Source organism: Engystomops pustulosus, chromosome 3 (genome assembly GCF_040894005.1).
Source record: "Engystomops pustulosus chromosome 3, aEngPut4.maternal, whole genome shotgun sequence".
In the NCBI taxonomy this organism is placed as follows: Eukaryota; Metazoa; Chordata; class Amphibia; order Anura; family Leptodactylidae; genus Engystomops; species Engystomops pustulosus.
Window position 1 is genome coordinate 140,878,595 of NC_092413.1, and position 22,423 is coordinate 140,901,017.

General features: G+C 37.1%; 1 protein-coding gene across 3 annotated transcripts in view; it reads left to right on the forward strand.

Moving 5' to 3' along the window:
- Positions 1 to 22,423, forward strand: part of CSMD1 (CUB and Sushi multiple domains 1) — a 1,135,715-nt gene that overhangs the window by 638,005 nt on the left and 475,287 nt on the right. For all 3 annotated transcript variants that reach the window (XM_072142316.1, XM_072142317.1, XM_072142318.1), the window contains 2 exons: positions 17,753 to 17,865; positions 21,278 to 21,355. In XM_072142316.1, coding sequence (XP_071998417.1) covers positions 17,753 to 17,865; positions 21,278 to 21,355 — 191 coding nt within the window. The remainder of the gene's footprint in view (positions 1 to 17,752; positions 17,866 to 21,277; positions 21,356 to 22,423) is intronic.

The following is a 22,423-nucleotide window of genomic DNA, read 5'->3' on the forward strand; positions in this document are numbered from 1 at the left end:
CCTAAGGAAAATAAAAACTTAACAAATTTACACATTCTTATTAGCAATGAATACAATCAGTATTTAGGTTTGGCAGGTCCATGCACCGATCGGGACTGTTAACCGCTTAAATGTGTTGGTTTACTCTGTGACTAAAGATGAGTGAAACCCCGGGCCAATCATAGCCATGGCTAGGGGTGTATATTTGCCAGATTGGCAGCTAATCTAGCAATAGGTCTGGGTAGGGAGGAACACGTCTGTATGCCAAACTTGAAACTACATTTGGGTCTGCTTGCCTCTACCCATGATGTCACTTGGATCAACAAGATTGCTGCCAAAATGCATGCTGCAGGTGGCTTTGGCTCTAGTATGTAATGGATAACGCTTGCAATCAGTGCCAGCACTGATAGTGGATAGTACCTGTGATTGAACTTGTGATTTCTGCCAGTCCAGCTTCATGTTCTGCAAGACCCGAATCCGTTGGGGTTGCTGTTTGCTCATCACTTACCATGACTATGTGTGTCCCTGATAATGTTAAAACATAACACAAAACAAAAAATTGTGAAATAAATATAGATATATAGAAAGATATATCCCCTTCATTGCTTTTTATGATTATACAGTTTACTTAACACCAATGCAAGACATTTTGGCATTGTATTGTATGCCTAGGATTTTATTTTTATATAAATGAAGATGAAATCATTCTGAGATTATATACTTTGACAAGGCCTGTGAAGGAAACCGCAACATTCTGGACCCCTGAAGGGTACGTAAGGTCACTAAATTATCCTTTTATATAAAATCCCAAAACGCACAGGTTCTGAGAGGCGCAGGAAGGGATTTAAAGTTGTCCACACAACTTCCGGATATGGCACAATAAATCACAGCCCTGAATGGCTATAAGATTCTCTCACTAGCCTCAGTGAGACAGAATCTTATCAACCTTTAGACACTGCCACCAGTTCTCTTTTAATATAAGCCTGGTCCGTAACGGGAGTATATAGGGCGAGGAACCAACCATGTAGCATGTATATAAGTGAGACTCGGACATGGGGATTCGTGAATCGAGATAAAAGAGCAGCATAGATTAGATATTATATCAATTGCCTTAAGGACACACTAGACAAAACAATATATACAGTAGAGATATACATAGTTATGCAGAGTACAAAATACAAGTTAGCACTACAAGTAACAACAGTTCTGTAAGTTAGTTACCTTTGTGTGTGGCTAATGGAGCCTGATGGTCCACACCTTAAGATTCTTCTCTGCTCTTGATGTTAAAATGGTTCCCAGACAAAAAACAATGCCGCCTTAGAGGTGTCTGCTTATATCAGGTGGGTCCCTCCTTCCCGGTACGGCAACCAGAGCCCTGGAGAAGCCATAGCTTCTCAAGGGGAAGTTGTAGGGTCATGGTTCTGTTATCATTGGATCTGGGTGAATCCATGGATTGCATTGATACCAAACCTGACCCATTTGCTATGGTCCTATCCAGAGATATTGATATCTCTGGAACCAAGTGTCCTAGAGCCCCTTAATAAAATTTCATCCCCATGATCACCTGAATATCACTAATCCAATAACTTATTTTTTCTTCTGGTGAGATGGGCCATAAATCCATAACTGTCCCTATTCAACTTAGTGGTCTAAGAGTTTTTATAGGCCTTTGTTTGAGAGTGATGGGGGGGGGGATGCCTGGAGATGATTTGACTGCAGAGGTCTTTGAAGCATGAACACATGCAAAACCCTATATGTGATGGCCTATATGTCTGGAAGTAATTAATTCTTCAAATGAAGGTGTCATTTGCGACCATAGTCGCATACATAGTCTTAAATGCCAAGTATGCTTTGCTGGGGACTCTTGGAAAGGAATATGCAAATAAGTTTTCCAGGGCTAGAAAAAATAAAACTATTCAGTATCTCAATTGTTATCTTAAATAAGACTGAATGGGGGACAAGCATCTTTATTTCTGTTAGTCAAATTGTCTCATATTTGAGACTTTTGCTGTTGTTTTTCAAGTATGCCTTGGTCTGCATCTTGTGCAGTGTGCCTTATGTATATTTAGTTTACAGATGTTCCATGCGACTTTTCACTTATGTATCACTGTTTTTGCTTATTTTATGACTTTTTAGGCGCAAAACTGCACCTGGCCAAGAGTAGGTGCAAGGGACGGACTTTTTTCATGGACCCTGTTTTAACATGTAAATTGGAATTATTGCACATGCTTTAAATGTTTTAAATTTTGCACAGTAATCTGTTTTTTGAAAATTCATACATTTTTGCATTTACATTTTTTTTTTATTGGTTACTTCTAAGGGTGAGGTCACACATTGCGTTTTGATCGCGTTTTAAGTGCGTTTTGAAACACATTACAACAGCTGAGGAGAGGCGATTTGCCTAATTACATTATTGTTAACATTTGTGTCTACAAAACGGCATGTAAATGTGACGTTAACGCATACGTTAGCATTACGTTTACCGTGTGCTTTGTAAATGCAAATGTTAACAGAAATGTAATTAGGCAAATCACCTCTCCTCAGCTGTTGTTATGTTTTTGGATTTGAGACATTTGCAACAAAAAGTCTCAAAAAGATGCTAAAATTTTCCAGGATAGGCAAAACTGAACATGTATCACAAGTAAAAAGACAGGATCATAAATAAGGTGCAAAAAAGAGCTGCAAAATGTCTCAAAAATTCACCCAAGACAAAAAAACTATGATTCGCATCCCACAATATTTTTAATGTTTCTCATTACATATTATAAATGAGTTTTAATTTTCCCTTTAAGACTAACTGATATTTTATAGAATATATATTCACAAATGTTAATCCTATCCAGATGTTTCAAACAGAATGGGGCAGATTTACTTACCCGGACCATTCGCGATCCAGCGGCGCGTTCTCTGCACAGGATTCGGGTCCGGCCGGGATTTATGAAGGTAGTTCCTCCGCCGTCCACCAGGTGGCCCTGCTGCGCTGAAAATCATCTCAACGCACCGGAATGCACCACCTCGGACCAGGTGAAGGTAAGCGCTTCCCAAGCGACACTTTTTCGGTTTTTAAATGCGGCGGTTTTTCCGAATACGTCGGGTTTTCGTTCGGCCAAGCCCCCCGATTTCCGCCGCGCGCAAGCCAGCGCCGATGCGCCACAATCCTATCGCGTGCGCCAAAATCCCGGGGCAATTCAGGTACAATCGGCGCAAATCGGAAATATTCGGGTAACACGCCGGGAAAACGCGAATCGGGCCCTTAGTAAATGACCCCCAATGTATCGGTAATTGACTGGATTTACAATAAACTGGATTTATAATGTAACTTACTACAGCAAATGATACTAATTGAGGTTGAACAACTCTAACAAATTCAGTTTCTATTTTATATCTCCCAATACTTTATTGTAAAGAAATTATACTTTCCCCTCTAAGACTGTACAAATTCAATAATACTCAAGACAAACTAAATGAAAATGTGGCAGGTGATCAATTTAGTTGTGCATAACCTATGAAAATAATATTTAATGGAAAAAGGCATTTTAAATATTAATAGTTCAAGAATAAGCGATGATCCTAAGAAATTGAAATTCAGGATGTTTATCCTTTCCCGATGTTCTTAACATTATGTACCAGTAATTGACTGGACTTTCAATAAACTGGACAGGATTGATCAATTATTCAAATGTGATTATCAACTTCTGTAACATTCTGAAAATACTGGATGTTTGTAATTGAGTTATACTTTTCTCCTTTAAGACTAACCAATTTCAAATATACTCAAAATGGACCAAATATGGAGAAAAAGTCTCAAATAATGGCTTTCTTTCTTCATGTCCTTTTGGGGGAAAATGTGGATGTATTAAATAGTTATGATTAGAGATGAGCAAGCACTAAAATGATTGAGTGCTCGTTGCTCGTGTGCTCGTATCGAATAACAAACCCCATTGAAGTCAATGGAAGACTCGAGCATTCTTCACTGAAAGAACATATTGAAAGAACACTGAAGAACACATTACAGATGTTTGCAGATGTTTTCACTGAAAGAACACAGTGAAGAACACATTGCAGATGTTTCCGTACATCTGCTAACTTATCCGAAGACACGCGTGCCGAATGGTGTTCTTCACAATAGCATGTGAAGAACAATATGTGTGAAGAACACATTGCAGATGTTTCCAGATGTGAGACAAAAACCTCCGGACTCACCCTTCCAAACCCCATGGTCCTCTTTTGTCTTCAGCTCCATCTTTGGCTCCGCGTGTGGTCCTGTCCCACACACCATGACATTACGCGCTTGCTGATATCATTGTGTGTGCGCCACAATCGGGGTTTTTTTTAGGCTGGGCAGGGGGCTGCAAGCTATATACTAAGGAGGAATGAACTGGCTTTAAACTGGGGGTAGACACTGGCTATATACAAGGGGGCAGGCACTGGCTATATACAAGGGGGCTGCTGGCTATATACTTGGGGCAGGGAGCTTCTGGCTATATACAAGAGGGCAGGCACTGGTTATATACAAGGGGGCTGCAGGCTATATACTGGGGGCAGGGGGCTGGATTTATACAGGAGGGAAGGCACTGGCTTTTTACAAGGTGGGTGCTGGCTATATACAATCGGGCAGGCAATGGCTTTATACAAGGGGACTGCTGGTTATATACCATGGGGCAGGGGGCTGTCAATATACTAGAGGGAAGGGGGCTGACTATATACTAGGGGGCTGCTGGCTGTATACTAGGGGCATGCTATATACTAGGGGGCTGCTGGCTATATATTAGGGGTAGGCTATATACTAGGGTTTGCTAGCTATATATTGGGGGCATGTGGCTACTGGCTATATACTAGGGGACAAGGGCTGGCAGGCTGTATACTGGGGTCATTTGCATGCTGGCTATATACTGGGAAGTCTGTGACCAATGTATTTCCCACCCTAGGCTTATACTCGAGTCAATGGGGGTCATTTACTAAGGGCCCGATTCGCGTTTTCCCGACGTGTTACCCGAATATTTCCGATTTGCGCCGCTTGTACATGAATTGCCCCGGGTTTTTGGCGCACGCGATCGGATTGTGGCGCATCGGGGCCGGCATGCGCGTGACAGAAATCGGGGGGCGTGGCCGAACGAAAACCCGACGTATTCGGAAAAACCGCCGCATTTAAAAACCGAAAATGTGTCGCTTGGGGAGCGCTCACCTTCACCTTCTATGGGATGGTGCATTCCGGGGCGTTAAGATTATTTTCGGCGCTGCAGCGCCACCTGGTGGACGGCGGAGGAACTACCATCTTAAATCCCAGCCGGACCCGAATCCTGTGCAGAGAACGCGCCGCTGGATCGCGAATGGGCCGGGTAAGTAAATGTGCCCCAATAGGTTTTTACCAGTTTTTTGTGTTAAAATTAGGTTTCTCGGCTTATACTGGGGTCAGCTTATAACAATTTCCTAATAAAATTATTTAGCATGGGGTATGTTTGAATTGCTGTGCAGATTCTGTCCTCTGTTAGTGAGGGAGTATATACATGTTGTTTGAAACATCTATTTGTGAATAATCAATCAAATACTGGCATATGAATAGTTGATCTTTGTTGAATAAACTCCACCAGAATAGGCTGTTGCTCCATGCCAAACACTTCGCAGGGTTTTGTTTTTGTCTAATGGTTTAAATATATTGGTCCTGTTGTCAAAATAGGTCTGCACTTCAGAGGAGTCTATAGACCCCAAATCTTGGAGAACAGCAGCACTACAGATTTTATAGCACAAAGTAGTAATACTTTGTATGAATTACCTATTGTAAAACCTTGCAATATAATAAAAAAACAGATTTTTTGTTTTTTTAATAAATGTATCACTCCTAATGATAATTTTGTAGGAATCCTAGTTTGTTTTCTAGAAACTTGCTGAACCACCACCTTTTAAGATGAAGTTTAGAAGGCAGCACTAATTAATGGACACTTTACATGCAAAAAACGATAATTATTCTTTACGATTAAGACCATTGACATTTATGGTGTATATTATGAGTGTAGAAGTTCTGCACTGTAATAGTATTATGGCAAGTTATATTTCAAAAGTGTTACGTTGCATTAATTTCTGCTTCAAATCCGATGTCTAAGGAGGCACATCAGCAGTCCTTTAGGAAATAATTAAACTTGCCACCTCTGAGGTATAGAGTTTACTGTGGGGACTAAGATGTATCCGAGCGAATGTCTCTGCACAGTATCACAGATTTATAATTGTAATTTGAATTACATTGATTTATTATCTAATTATCATTTATTAGCTCAGTTATATAACATGCATTTTGAGATTAGTGCCTTTTGTAAGGGCAAGGCAGAAACAAGCAGAGATGTAATGAACCAGATACATAAATATGGGTTCACAAGTTGCAATCATCATTTATTTAAGAGGTTTAAACTAGTCTGATGAAAGGTTTCTAACAACAGAATTCTTATTAAAGTGTTTTGTGGATTATATACACTTAGAAACAGTACATATAACCTTCTTAATAAATTAATTAGGGCAATTCCCAGGAAGGGATGGGGAAGTTCTATCAAATAATCTATTCTCTGACCATCATATTCATTGAAGGGTCTTTACTTTTTCAGTTAATTAATTGGGAAGATTATTTGCACATGTAATCGTCGCATTCCTTTTTGCACTAAAAAGTTTATTGGTATCTAAATGAAAGAAATTTGTGAACTATATGATTCTGGTGTTAATGTGATAAAGACTCTGCACATCTTGATCATGTTTTTGATAATAATAGATGACACATACATAATGAAAATACATAAAATAAATAAGGGAAATCCTAAACACATTTCTTATTCCCATTTCATAAATGCCTTATCTAGCGGAAAATAAAAGTAACTATTCTATATGCTGAACCCCATTTTGTCACCCATTAAATTGGAATCAAAAGTAATAAGAAAAGGTTGAACAGCTCAGTACAGCAGAGTATAAAAAAGTAACAGGTATCAGCATATGAAAACACAAAAAAAAAATTTCCAAACTATTTAAAGGTACTAAAACTTAACAAACTATATAAATCTGGTATCCCATAAGCTTACATGAAAAATAAATTAGTTGCAGGCAAATTAGTGCATCCACATTTTTTTTCCAGTAGACCAGTTCATTGCATTGTTTATTTAATTATGATAATAGGAAGTACACTTTGTTTTATAGAAAACAGACTCAATATTGCTCTACATACTGAAAAAAAAACAACAATAACAAAATGAATAAGAAAAATAGTAAAGGGTTGTGTCATGGAAAGGTTAAAGGACACCTGTCATCGGGTCTGTGTCACTTGTCCTGTCACCTCTACCTGTTGGAGCAGCTCACAAGGATCCTATCCCAGCCTTTATCTAGTCAATTCATACATTAATCATTATAAAGTCATCTTTTCTTTATTATGTAAATTAGGCTGGTCACATGGTCAGTGGCAGGGATGTCACCCCTGTTACCTCTCCCCTCTCCTACCCCTGCTTATGTCTCTGTGTAATGTATAGTAAAGTATTGCTAGTGTCTGTGCTTTACCTGCTGACATGCTCTCTACTCCCATACACATGTGAGACACAGACATCAGCTACACATAAATCTGACAGGTTTCACTATAACATGGCTGTTGTATCTCTCCTATACACACACAGGCTGCAGGGGGCGCCAGCACCAGGAAGCACATGGAGGAGCCATTACATCATTATACAGGCTGTCAGTCAAGCACTGGGGGTGTGGCTGTGCCTCCCACTTATGAATAAGCTGGATAGCTTGAATATGCTAATGACTCATTGGACATTTCACAAAAAAACTAACCAGGAGAGGGCTGTTTGATAAGACAAATTAGGGAACAGGAGACTGTTTTAGTTTCAGAATTTTTAATGCCGCCATGTGAGTTCACTGCAAAGGAGCCCACTAAGGCTCTGTCGCCCAGGGGCCTACTGAAAACTGGAGCCGACCCTGCCACTGTACCATCAATTGATCAAAGACACATTGGCTCATGTGTATTAAACTGGCTGTCCCAGTTTTCCGTGTGACATTGTCCTAGAAAGAATGTCTTTGGAGCTTGTTCATATATTTAGGAAGTGTAAGTGCTAGTTTTGTATTGCGGCTGCAGTGTGCTGACAAGACAGAATAAATATGCACCACTAGGGACGTGTTAGTGCTTGCAACACATTTAATACATCAACTTGCACACTGTATATAAAAAATGCACATAAAAAAGAGGACTCACACTTCCCGAGCAGTGCAGGGTGCGCCAGATAATTGAAGACAAAGGAGAGAAAAGGAGGTGTTTTAATATAATACCATAAATAGACCATTCTGCTTTGGAAAAAATTTGTGTGAAATTGAAACTATTAGTGTTCAAATTAAAAAAAAATACATTTAACTGTAACATTGGTAGACAATTGATTTAAATTTATATAAGAGTAACTGTGAGTGTTCTTTCTGAGCTTTATATATGTTTATGTTTTTAATGTTTCACCAGGGGATCTAGTTTTACTAGAACAACTTGTAGGGGCTAGTTTGGTGATTTTTTGGACTTGTAACCAGTAAGAATTTAATACTGCCTTATTGGGTTACAACGCTAGATATAAAATCATTACCCCAAATTGGGACAGTATAATTATCATCTCCTGACTATTCTTAAATGAGCCACTTGGTAGCATACTATGGCACTTTGCCCTTCACATTATAATGAGCACCAAATGTTGCATGTCTCATTTGTCATATGCAGTATGCTGGTGTATTTTAAATTCCTGGATTCCCCCGGTGATTGTGATATTGATCTAGTCCCTAACTGGTGGATACAAATGACCCTAACTGAGCTCTATAGGGTAGATTGTCTCTTATTCCCTGATACTTATTAAAAAAAAAAAAACATTCTTCACTGCCTCTGGTGTTAGAGGAACAGTTAGATGTTGTTGGTGTAGCAGAGACATGGCTTGATGTAACACATGATTGGGGCTTTAATATTCAAGGTTTTACACTTGTTCAGAAAGACAGGGCAAATAGGAGGTGGTTGAGAAAATTATTTTTGGTATAATTTATAAATCCCCAATAACTTTGAGAAAATAATACACCCATATAAACAGATAGAGTGCACCGCACAAGAAGGGACAGTAGTGATAACGGAAGACTTTAATTTTCCAAATATAAATTGGGGTCAGGGCTCTTCTTCATGTGTGAAGGGGAGACATTTTACTATCTGTCTGCAGGATTATTTTATGGTGCAGCTTGTAGAAGATCCCACAAAAGGTGATTTCTAAAAATGCGGAAATTGTCCAAAATGTCACTGTCCAGGAAACCCTTGGGAACAGCAATCATAACATAATTATTTTGTTTTTGAACTGTAAAAAGCAAAAATATAAGGGAAAACATTTAAATTTAAGAAGGCAAATTTCCAGAAATTTAGGGCTGAACTCCAGGATATAGACTGTGATCATACACTGTCACAAGATTATACTAATGTTAAATGGGAGAAATTCAAATCTATTCTGATTCATTTCACTTATAAATTTATTCCAATAGGTAACAAGTAAAGACGTGCTAGATTACACCCCATATGGTTTACAGCTATAGTTAAAAGGGCAATTAATGATAAAAAGAGGACATTCAAAAAGTATAAATCTGACGGGTCACCTGAGGCTTTCAATACTTACAAAAAACTTACCAAAATCTGTAAGAAGTAAATAAAATGAGCCAAAATGCAAAATGAAAGACAGGTGGCCAAAGATAGCAAAACAAATCCTGAGAAATTTTTTAAGTATATCAAGCCCAGTTTATTTCTCATTCACTGTGCTACATATCCTGTATTTATAGAGCTTATTTGTGGCATACATAGACAATATCTGATTATTATATATTATATATATAAAATAATATGTACATATATATATATATATATATATATATATATATATATATATATATATATATATATATTATGTTTGGTTTTAATTTCATTGCATTTCATTCTAGATGCATCTTGAAAATTAAAGCAGACTGGCTTTAATTTTACTATGGCGTGCTGAGATTAAAGGACTGAAAGGTAGCCCCATGAGACCATTGCCACTGTCTAACTAGTGTACATCAAAGGAACACTGCACACTCTGTCTCTCCTACTGTAGAATCCTAGAAACGAAAACCTACATATGCTACCTTCATTGTAAAAATTCAAAAGAAAATAGTCCTAGGCTCAGAAAATAATTCTAATTAATTCAAACACATTGGAGGCGATCTCTGACCATGTTGTCTGGTTTCATATACTACTTTTTGAGATTTATTTGTCTCACTTTAGACTGGGATAAATAGGTCTCAGTTAGGGCAAATAAGTCTCATTGTCTCAACTGAGACAAGTAAATCTCAAAAATCAAAGTAGTTATAGAAACCAGACAATGCAGTGATAAGTCATCCACTAAATTAGCTTTAAAGTTTGGTTATGCCAGTTAAAACCACGTTGGACCAAGTGTTAGCAGTTTTATTTACTTTTATGAATGGAATATGATTTACCATTTAAATATTATTTAAAAAATAGACACTTCACATTTTCTAAGTTTACTGCAATAGCCCTGGTATGAGTTTATTAATCAATACATGTTAATCAATAATGTTTTGTATCTAATCTAAATTTGCCACCACCTTACATACCAATATATCATAAGGCTATTAACATTCTAATTGCTTAATTAGATTAGAGACAGGACGGCACATATAGCATAAAGGGGTATTACCAATTAAACGTAACATTTAAGTTAATTAAACTGCCATATAAATATATGTCTTCAATTGTTGTTATCGAAAAAATGTTACATTTGTGAATATAATTTCAAATAAATGTATGGTACGGATGGATACTTCTGGAGAAATTGTACAAAGAAAAAACTACTTTTCGGACATGAAATGGCAAAAACTTTTGGCAAAAGTTACTGCATGTCCTAAAGCCATCATGTGGCAATAAATCCATAATCCAGTTGCCTTAAAAGTGCATGTGTGATAATGATAACATAAATTGCAATGAAGATAAAGCTTGTGTCTAATAATTTAATAACATGCAACTGAAGATATATATACATATGGCAGAGGAATTAAATTAAATGTGAATGTCCAAATGGGAATAGAGTTTAATAATCTTTAATTATATAGAGCCAACAAATTTTGTAGTGCTTTACAAATCATAGGGGACATATACAGATATAATATTACATTACAAACAGCACAAACAGTCATATGGAACAATAGGATTGAGGGCCCTGCTCACAAGAGCTTACAGTCTATGAGGATGAGACCCCTTTAAGTCTGGCTTCTTCTGCAGGTTAAATATATCTTAGTTGTTTTTCTGGCATTTGAGGAGTGGATCTGGTGTCTTTACATTAGCTTTAATAAAGAGTTTCCACTGAAGTATTGCGCAAGCCGTTTCTCTAATGATGGAAACACAAATTTATCAAGATAGACAATACACATTATCATAGCCTCTGAATAACTGACATGCCATTAAACTGTTTTTCATTGGTTAATTTAAAGCCTGATTAATTGCAATAAAAATGTTTCTTGCTTCCACAAAGGTTGCTAATTTTGAGGATATCATTGACTGACTAATCACTAACTGAAGTAGATAGCACTGAGCAAGAATGAGACAGCAAGTCCAGCAGAGGAACAGCAAGGTTTTATTTGTTTGTCCTGTAATAAGTTTATTACCATGTTGTCTGCTTTCTTGTACTACTTTTTGATTAGTAGTAGAAGAACAAGAAACAAGACAAAATAGTGATAAGTATTGTGCACACTTATAGCAGTATTCATGCAGTATTCATGCAGGGCAACCCTCCTAGTGCAAAGTGGTCTCATTGGCATGCAGTCCAAAAACTAAACTCAGTGTCCATCAAGCACTATATTGGTATGTTTGAATTTAATGCTCTGTTGGATGGGGTAAGTGGACCAAAAGACATTGTCGCGATGGTAAACAGCCTTTAAATACATTTTATAGAATGTTTTTAATCTATACTTCACTGTACCTAAAGCACATAACTCTAGGAATAATGTAAAATTTGACAAATACTATATTTTAGTAATGATAAAAAAAACTTAATAAGTTGGGATGCCAAAAGCTAGATGCCTTTTTAAACAATCTTCCCTTTCTACTGAATTATTTTTACATGATTTCTTGCATTTAAGAGGGATGAAATTCTAAATGTTTTTTTGACAAAAATGTATTGTATTTCCTGTACGGTGTTAGTTTTTATATTACATTTTTTTATATTTTTCAAAATGGTCAAAAAGTGGCATTTTCGACCTTGTGTGGTATTTTCCGTTTTGGGGTTAAACTCCGGGAATAACAATATGCAAAGGAAAGGACAGATATAGACAGTGAGCCTTAAAGCTAAAACCACCAAGCTGTCCTTACTTGTCTGCCTATCCTAACCTAAATGATAGCTGACAACTTGTAGACACTCCCTTACTTCGCCAAATTGAAATCACAACTGACTAAGAGACAAAAATCAGAACAAACTAAGTAGTAGTAGAAACAAAGGTCAAATCCAGATGCTTACAAGATAACCAAGGGTCTGAAGATCAAAGAATATGTTAGTCCAGAATATCCTAGCAAGCTCCAAAGACAACTTGCAAGCACTTGGAAGTAGGCAGACCTGGTCCAAAAGGTGAACCAGTCCGCTGATATCCAGAGAAATCAAGGTAGACTTCTGCAGTTTATAATAACTGCCACATTTACACTTATAGACAGCCTCTTACACCCAGTCTATAGCTAAGCCTAGTCTTCCATAGTTGTGAAACCTGGATGCCATGATCAAACTTCTGGCTTCCATGGCAACCCCAATGGTGCCCCATAATTGCATTGCTTGTGGAAATGTTCTGAATGAAAACACCATTGAGTAGAACAGTTGACAAGATTTTTGGATATAATTTTCCAATTTTCTTAAACTATGCTGTGAAACAAGGCTGTGGCAAGGTCTTTAAAAGCTACCATTAACACATTGATGGCCTTTCTGTAGAATAAATAATAATGATAATAATCTTTATTTATATAGTGCCATCAAATTCTGTAGCACTTTACTCATGATATAATATCATCCAGCTACTCAAATCTGCAGTAGCTCTTCAGTGAGTGCCAATTCTACTCCCAAGATTGGGGAGAACATATCCATTGATCACATGGATTGATGGAATGTAATTTCCCAATGCTGTGCTGTTCTGGGTATTCACTGAAGAGACCACATTGTTCATCTGAATACTGCAAATTCTTCTATGTGGTGGAGGTCTATCAATCTGATATCAATAACTACTCTTGGTGATATCATCAATATCCAAGTCCCAGAAAACCCCTTTAATAAAATATCCCTTCATTTTTAAATGTTTGATAATAAATGTCTTAAATATATGTACAGTAGTTTAGAATAAAGTCTGACTGTTAGGTTGAGAAGAGAAGAATAGCATTTTAAAAAGTTGCAATGAAGGTGCTAAGCTTGGTTATATTTTATTTTATTATTGGAGTAAAGAAGGATATTTTGGGCATGCACTGCTATATGTATAGGATGCCTGGCTTTAGGGACTACTACACATAGCATGTATATCAAGTAGCAATTACAATATTGTTATATTATTACAATTTTCTAATCACAAAATATTAACCAATGATATTAAATCTTTATAAACTACATTTTAGACTACTAGATATACTTTTCCACCTTCATGTTGTACTGAATATCTTTTCACTATAAGTTGAGAAGGTTTCCAATTGCACTAAAGATAACAAGATGCAGAGGACTGCACTGTGTCTGAAGATCCCGGAATAATCTGCTTGCTGAACAGTTACAAAAACTTTAGAAATTCTAAAAGAAGATGATTTGTACACAAATAACAGTAGAACGTGAGTGAAGTGAGTAGTAGTGAATGGTTGTTACCTAGTTCAAGTGTACTGCAAAAAAACCTTTTACTCCTTTGGTATTCTTCTAATTATTAGTGTGTCTTACGGTAAGGTAGGTCCCATAATCTGAATAATATAATAGAACAGTTGTTAATTTTTGTTCTATTGACCTTATTTATTGTTTGTTCATAGCTTGAAAAAGGAGCCTCAAACTGATAAATAGATGGGGGAGTAAAAAGATTCCTTAATCACTTAGTGCATCATGCTGTAACTGTACATCATGATGCTGGTAAGGATTAAAAACCTGTACAGAACTCGGACCCCAACTGTTACCAGCAGCATTTAAATTATTATGGCTGTGGATCAGCAACAGGTGATCATTACAACTGATGTCATTGGGGATCCACAATTCTCCCCAGCAGGCTGCTGCTATCACACATGGCCACTATAATGTAAATTCCATTGGTAACTTAATGTCTGTGATTGCTTCTTGCCCCAATCTTCAAACTTCTCATGAAGTATGAACCTTAGCACTATTAAGAATGTATGAAAAGGACATGGGCCAAGAGTAAAATCCCTATATATTGCAATACAGCTGTATTGCAGTATGTGGTAAGAATGATCAAACCCCATAGGACTCAAGCATGAGATATGTTATAAATTTGTTTCTTCAGCAATTTAGCCTCATTTGGAATTATTTTCCTGCTTCCCAGTACACATCATGGAATATTAAATACTGATGCTAGTAGGTACAATTTTTATGCAGAAAAGACCTCACACATCTCTGTAAATGGAAAAATAAAAAAGTTATGAATTACTGAAGGTGGGGAGTAAAGGAGACTTTGGCCTTTAGTGGGATAGCAATAACATATTTGCATATTTCCTAGATATATAGATTACATATTTTTGAACTACAAGTACCTGCATCTTACAGTCCAAAGGTCTGGAGGATCCAGCACTGCCAGATCCTCTTGAACCCTGTAATGGAGATTAGGTGAGGCACTGACATAGCAATTCATCTAAGCTCCAAGTGAGAAGACCCTCCGTACTGTTCTATCCCTCTCTTAGCCGCAACCTTACTGTAACACACAGGATTTGGAGTGATGTCAGAAGCATGAGACTGATCACATGCATCCTACATCACTCAATGTCCTCATGCTGCCAGTGATGGAGAAGACAAAGCTAAGGACTGGAACATGGTAAGAAGAAGAGGTGGGTGTGTTTCTGTGTATAGCATTTCCCTGTCAATGCTCTTGTGTGTATGTGCATAGCAGGGCCCAGTGTATGTAGCAGAGCCCATTGTGTGTGGAAGAACCCAATGTGGGTAGCAGTGATAAGTGTGTATGGAAGAGCCAAGTCAGTGTGTGTGTGTTTGGGTGTTTATAAAAATACCCAGTGTATATAGGAGTTTCCAGTGTTTATAGCATTGCTCAGTGTATGTAGCAGTCACCAGTGATTATTGTTATGATATAGGGCAAGCAATAAAGCTACATTTTTACTGGAAAATAATGTTTACATAAGTATTAATTTCTTTGTCTCACATTTTATCTCTATATTATTTTTTTTTTTTTTTATGCTAAGCTTCACAGCTACAGCTCAGAATGGCTGCCGTACCCTATCATATAGTAGAGACTTTGATGTGCTAAAACTTAGTATCAGTCACATCAAAGACATTGACTAAACAGATATTGGTTATATTTTTATTTTTCTTTGATATATTTCTTTATAAGTTATATTAAACAATGCATTTGAACTATAAAATATACTTTTAATTAATTTCTTCTTTGTAATAGACCCAAAGTTCATGTAATTAGTACCAAAAAGCATGTTAAGTTGAAATGTACTTCAAGCCTTTTACTGCTTTATTAAGAGCCTCAAATGCTTCAAGACTTTAAAAAAAAGAAATCCTTTGTATTATTTTTTTAAAGGATAAAATGGATAAATTTATCCATAAACATGACTCATTAGTTGCCTATGGCAAGGACTTTTAAACACAAGATTTTATTTTATCAGAGCTATATAGGAAATACAATCTAAATTCTTACTGGTTGCTAATGGTAACAAACATATTTATATTTTAAATAATTAAACAGACTGTGTTGTTCTTCATGGCAGATGTAAGGATACTGTATAATACCTAAAGCTTGAACCATGTCAGTGTTTAAGCTTTGTCTGGTGTTTTAATTAAAGGTTTTAATTAAATGTGTGAATTGTAATCTGTCGATTAGGAGTGTTTGGTATTTTTTTTTAAATTAAATGGAACAGCATCACTAATACATGATTTTCATTTAGTGAAACTGTTACAATTTCTCATTAGACTTGCACGATATCACAACTTGAACCCTAAATGCATAAAATGCGAAATTCACATGTTGCCCACTACAACATGGTTGCCACACTAAGACTTAAATAGGTTAATTAGTATATCTCTGTGTGTTAAGCTATCATGAGATTATTATATATATTTTTAAAAGGACCGGCAAAGAAGGACACATCTTTAACAGAACATTAGCAGAATCAAACAGGGTCTATTGGAATCAAGACCTCTGTTGACATAACCATCGTGATAAAATTCAGTTGAATCTTAATGTTAAAAATCTGTTTATGTTCTGGTACTGAACCCTGCCCCATCAGTAACATTCACGACTGGTGTAATCTGGGAGCAAGGATCCTCCCCAAAATGGTGGTGCCAAACATCCCTCTCATTGGAATTCAGGATGTCACACACATTTTATCTTCTAATGAAGATTTGGCTCAGATCAGAGTGACCCGAAACTGCAAAGCAAGAACCTGAACTTTGATGTTCAGGTCCACTCAACACTAATCATGATTAAAAATACGATCTATGATGCTAGTTTAAACATTTTATTGTAAATAATTTAAAAAAAGGATTAATTTAAACATTCTGCAATAAGAAAATGTTCTACAATTATGTGCTGTATGCTTGTTAACCAATACCAATTCTCAACAGAGAACATCTATGAAATTGTATTGCAAGGTTGATGCCCAATAAATAAGCCATACTAGATAGCTTATGCAAATGAATACATTTTATTTTGAGTTGTATATAGATTATAGTAACCAATACATACATTATGTAAAATTGAAATATTTTAAATATGAAATATAACGATTACGGCAATACCCCATTTATATAGCTTTTTTTATGGTTAACTTGTTTTGCATAATATATAGCTCGTTTGTTAGAAATAGCATTTTTATTATTTTTTTTGTTTAAAGAGCTGTTTTAGGGCTTGTTTTTTGTGGGACAAGCTGTCCCACTATAGCATACTGCCAGGATCCTGTAGTGATCTCCTAGGCTCAGCTTCTGAGCTCAAAGATCACTATGACGTAACTTTACGTCAAGGTGCGGGAAGGGGTTAAATAATAAATACATGTAAATAAGATATTATGTATAAGTCACTATTGTATTTTTTAGAGGAAGAGTATCTCTTTAAGTCAGCATTATATAAATGTCATGACCACATCTTTGGACTCTGTCACTAAATTTCCTCCATTTTCCATGTTTTACATTCTAGGCAGCAGATAGCAGTTTAAGTATAAGTATTAGAAGAGAATCTAGTTGTGCATTCTGTGAAATCAGGGAATAATTGAAGCACTGCAATAACCAGAAGGAAATGGTGGCTGCTCTTAATAATGGTAAAGAAATTGGAGAAATCAAAATTTTGGTCCTTATGCAGTTTTAAACTGACTTACAAAATGTCATGGCAGCATCAAAACAGAAGTGATGCACAGTATTGTACAAAAAATAAAAATGTACATTTTAGAAACAAATAATGACTATTTTCAGAAGTGGTAAATATAGTCTACAACATTCTACACAAAGAAAATCTTTTATTTTTACTGGTTTTAATGATTTATTACAATGACTTTTTTCTTACTTTGCAGGTTAACAGGGATGAGCCTGCCTTCTCCTGTTATAAGCAATAAAAACTGGCTACGCCTTCATTTTACATCTGACAGTAACCACAGGAGGAAAGGATTTAATGCTCAGTTCCAAGGTAAAAACAACTTATCATATATTCATCTTATACTACAAAATGACTTAATCTTTAAATAAGTTAATGTAAATGCTCAAAACATTCTTTTGGGAGTGATTAAAGGGTACAGTCAGTGCGCAGTTAATTTCAGGAACAATCAATAAAATGTTTTTCATAATATCAGTATTATCATTCCTGTACCTTTTTCAGTATTGATGGTCTAACCCTAAGAAAGGTCATCTATATTTGGGACAAAATGGGGAAAAAGAAGTGCTGTAAAAACTGTCTGGTAAACTAATAAAGGGATAAAGCTTTCACTATGAAAAATATACTTATTGACATTGACTTTGGTATTTTTCCCAAACTTTGTCTGTGTTGACTCCTTTCACATTATGTTTGTGGTTAGGAGAAACCAGAGAATATTTACCCAATAATTTCTACTCTATATATCATAAAATGGTTATATGCTCATTCAGGAATTGCTAGAGTTTAAACATAAATTAAAGTTGAACCAAATAGATCATTTAGGCACCAGGCCTCAGTATAGAAGTGATTATCCCAAGGCCACCCCACCCTCTTTTAAGCATGTCCTTCAAACACCTTTGGAAGGGAAAGTAAAGTGAAAGTAAAGTCTGACCAGAGTTAGCTCCCTTTTTGACATTACAGACTTACATTGTGGGTTTAAAATTATCAGAATTTCTTATTTAACTAAGAGTATCAGCCAAATGAGCATGTTCATTTGCAATAATTGACTTTATGCCTAGCGCCCATGAGTAAAATTAATTCTAGGTCTCCACTGTACAACTACAAGCAAATATTTTCTGACCTTATAGTAGTATGCAGTCTAGCCCTTACCTCTGACTTTTTATATTTTACAACAATCTCAGAAGCCTGCTAAATGGCTTTTGTAATGACTTGTTCAGTCTCAGAGTGGTTTGCATAATCAGGACCACTTAATGTGGATGGGGGGGATTTAACATGCCTTGGCCACCAGTTTTCAGCCAATGTTGAAGGTGAAAATACATATATACAGTGATTGTTGTCTGGTCTGTGCCTTGTCTAAACATATTCAGCAGCAGCCTCTTAGCATCTCTGGGCAATCAAGTGTTGAATCAGTTGATCACTGGAATAAATAGAGGCTGCGGACCTGCTGTTGCATCTTTCGCTGCACAGCGATCAATAGAGTGATCACTCAGGCAGACTCCTAATGCATGCTCCATAAATTCACAATAGTGCAAGCTTTCAGGAGCTGGACCACAGCTGGTGGTCCAAAACCATTATGGCCTTTCTAGATCTGAAAGCACGGCAGGATAGATTTTTGCACTACATGGCATAGGGCAGTGGTGGCGAACCTATGGCATGGGTGCCAGAGGTGGCACTCAGAGCAATCTCTGTGGGCACCCGGGCCATCACCCCTGCACAGAGTTTCCAGACAGGACTCAAAGCCTTTCCTGCAGTCCCTGGCCACCCAGGATGTGCTGTGATCAGGGCTATTTTAAAGCAGTTAGCTGCCAAGGACTACAGGAGTAGCAAGGAGGTGCAGACAAGGCCGCGTTACTATTGGAGCTCCTGCTATGGGCACCGCAATTGTTTTTCTTCAGGGTACCATGGAAGGAAGCTACAATGATAATCTGAATTTTTTCTCTTTCTTTCAACTACATTGGTGTCCTTTAAGATGCCAATACAATTAAAAACCATGACAAAACAGGTAGTAACATGTTTCTGCTTAATTTGCCACATTGGCACTTTCTATTTGAATGAGTGGGTTTGGTTGTAGTTTGGGCACTCGGTCTCAAAAAGGTTCGCCATCTCTGGCATAGGGACTTGCAAGGGTTCTTAACATGCTCCTTTTTTGGTGCGTCTATTTGGATTATCTCATTCTGGTTAAATAAAAGATTATAAAATGTATTCTGAGTATAATATACTTTTTTAAAGAAATAAGTTAGTTTTTCCTTTGCTGCTTTTAGCTTTTCTTGACTGTTAACTGTGTATGCGATGTGAGCTACAATATACACTGCAAGAGTAAGAAGAGCAGAAAAGAAGCAAAGAGAGACTGCAGTTTTCATTTGTAAACTGTAAAATATTGCTCTGATTTTATAAAGGAATGTAAACGATAAAACTTTGTTTTAAAAGGGGTAAGGGTTTAAACAAAGTGTAATTCACAAGAGATAAACAGGCATATCAGTGGTTCTAACAAATATTTAACAAACTATACAAGGATATTCTAAAGCATTTAAAAATAGCTTCTGCAAAATATGCAACCACTTTCTTTAATGTCTGCAGATGATCCATATCCTATTTATTATTCATTAAGTAAATAATATGTAATAATTTCTTAGCACGTTTGCTATATTCTCTCTGGGAATGGAAGTGAAACCCCTAAAAGTTGTGTTTCACATTTAAAAGATAACTACTTTTCTCTCTAAAGATCAAGTCTGGACGAAGAACATTCCCCCAGGGTTCTCATTACAAGAGATACATTGTTGGCATTTGGGATTCGCCTCAGCATCCTTCCTCAAAGCCAATGCACATTGTTTGGTAGACTTGATTATTCCAATCTTAAATATAGAAATTCAATTGCATGAAAGAGTCACCATATAGATTCTTAACATAAATCTATGGTAGTATGGATTTGGTATTGTTGCTATGTTAATGTACCAGAATTAAACAGACTAAAAATAAGTAGTTGTATGCTGCCAGCAATCAGTACAATGAAGTTGTGCTACTAATCAAATGTTTCGCAGGTTCCTATTATTATCCCACTAGTGAGTTTTAAAGGGAACCTACCACCCCGATTCTACCTATAAAGGTAGAAGGGGTGGTAGGTGGATGGATGGGACGTCCCCACGTCCCGGGTGTCTTTTAGAAAACTTTATTGGAGCTATATGCTAATTTATTATGCGGCTACTGGGGCGTGGAGTAGCCGGACATAAGGCTACTAGTCGCGACTACTCCACGCCCCAGTAGCCACGTTACTCCGCCTACCAGGTAATCTTCGGCGTGCAGCTCCTGGTAGCTGCGCGCCCTCGTCCGGGTCCCCTGCATTCTGCACATGGATCAGGTTTAGGTATGTCTCATCTTTACTGGTAACACTCATGATTGGTGGTGACAACGATTGCTGGTATTATCCTTTAAATGCCACAGGAAAAGCCATTTTCCCAGTGATCCATAGGCACCGGTTATGCTGAAAACATTTAAAGAGTTAACACCCATCACCGATCTTGCGTGTCAATGTTGTGATGGGAAGATGATTAGACAAATAATGGAACCAGGAGCAGGAGCATTGTATATATTTTTGATACTTCTGCCACTGTCCCCAGTGGCTTTTCCATGAATCCTGAAAAATTGTTTTTGTTCTCTCCACCTTATGTTTTTCTTGGTATTTTTTCAATATTTAGTTTTATTCATGCCCGTTTGTCTTATTTGCTTACAGTAAAAAAGGCAATCGAGCTGAAATCTAGAGGAGTAAAGATGATGCCAAGCAAAGAAAGCAACCACAAGAATTCTGTCTGTAAGTAACCATCTTACTTGAAAAATATTTTCAACAGTGTGTGATACCATATAAAACATAGAGGCTTACCATTTGTATTCATATAATTAAAGAAGAATAACTGAAATATCATATGGTCATAAGTGTTGAGACCCTTTGCTCAGTATTGAGTTGAAGCACCTTTTGAGCTAGCACAGCCATGAGTTTTCTTGGAAATGATGCAACAAGGTTTTCACACCTGGATTTGGGGTTTCTTTGCCATTCTTCCTTGCAGATCCTCTGTAGTTCCTTCAGGCTGGATGGAGTACATTGGTGGACAGCAATTTTTAAGTCTCCACAGAGATGCTCAATTGGGTTTAGGTCAGGGCTCTGGCTCGGCCAGCCAAGAATGGTCACATGTTAGAAGGTAAACCTTCAGCCGAAGGTTTTTATCCAGGATACCTCTGTACTTAGCCGCATTCATCTTTCCTTTGATGGTAGCCAGTTATCCTGCCCCTGCAGCTTAAAAAAACACTATAGCATGATGCTGCCACTATCACGTTTCAATGTTCAGTTTTTATTTCGCAGTTGAAGAGCAGTGCAATATTTTCTCACTTACCACTGGCACCAAAAAGTTTAATCTTCAACTCATCAGACCAGAGAATCTTATTTCTTATAGTCTGGGAATCCTTCATGTGTTTTTTTGCAAAACATATGCAGGCTTTCATATGTCTTGCACCGAGTAGAGGCTTTTATCGGCACACTCTGCCATAAAGCCCTGACTTGTGGAGGGCTGAAGTGATAAAGGACTTTGTGGAACTTTCTCCCATCTCCCTATTGCATCTCTGTAGCTCAGCCACAGTGATCTTGGGGCTCTTCTTTACCACTCTTACCAAGCCTCTTCTCTCACACTTGCTCAGTTTGGCTGGATGGCAAAGTTGAAAGAAGAGTTGTGGCTGTCCCAAACTTCTTCCATTTAATGATTATGGAGCCTACTGTGCTCGAACCTTGAATGCTGCAGATATTTTTTTGTAACATTTGCTAGATTCGTGCCTAGATACAATTCTGTCTCTGAGCTCATTGAACAGTTTCTTAGACTTCATGATTCTC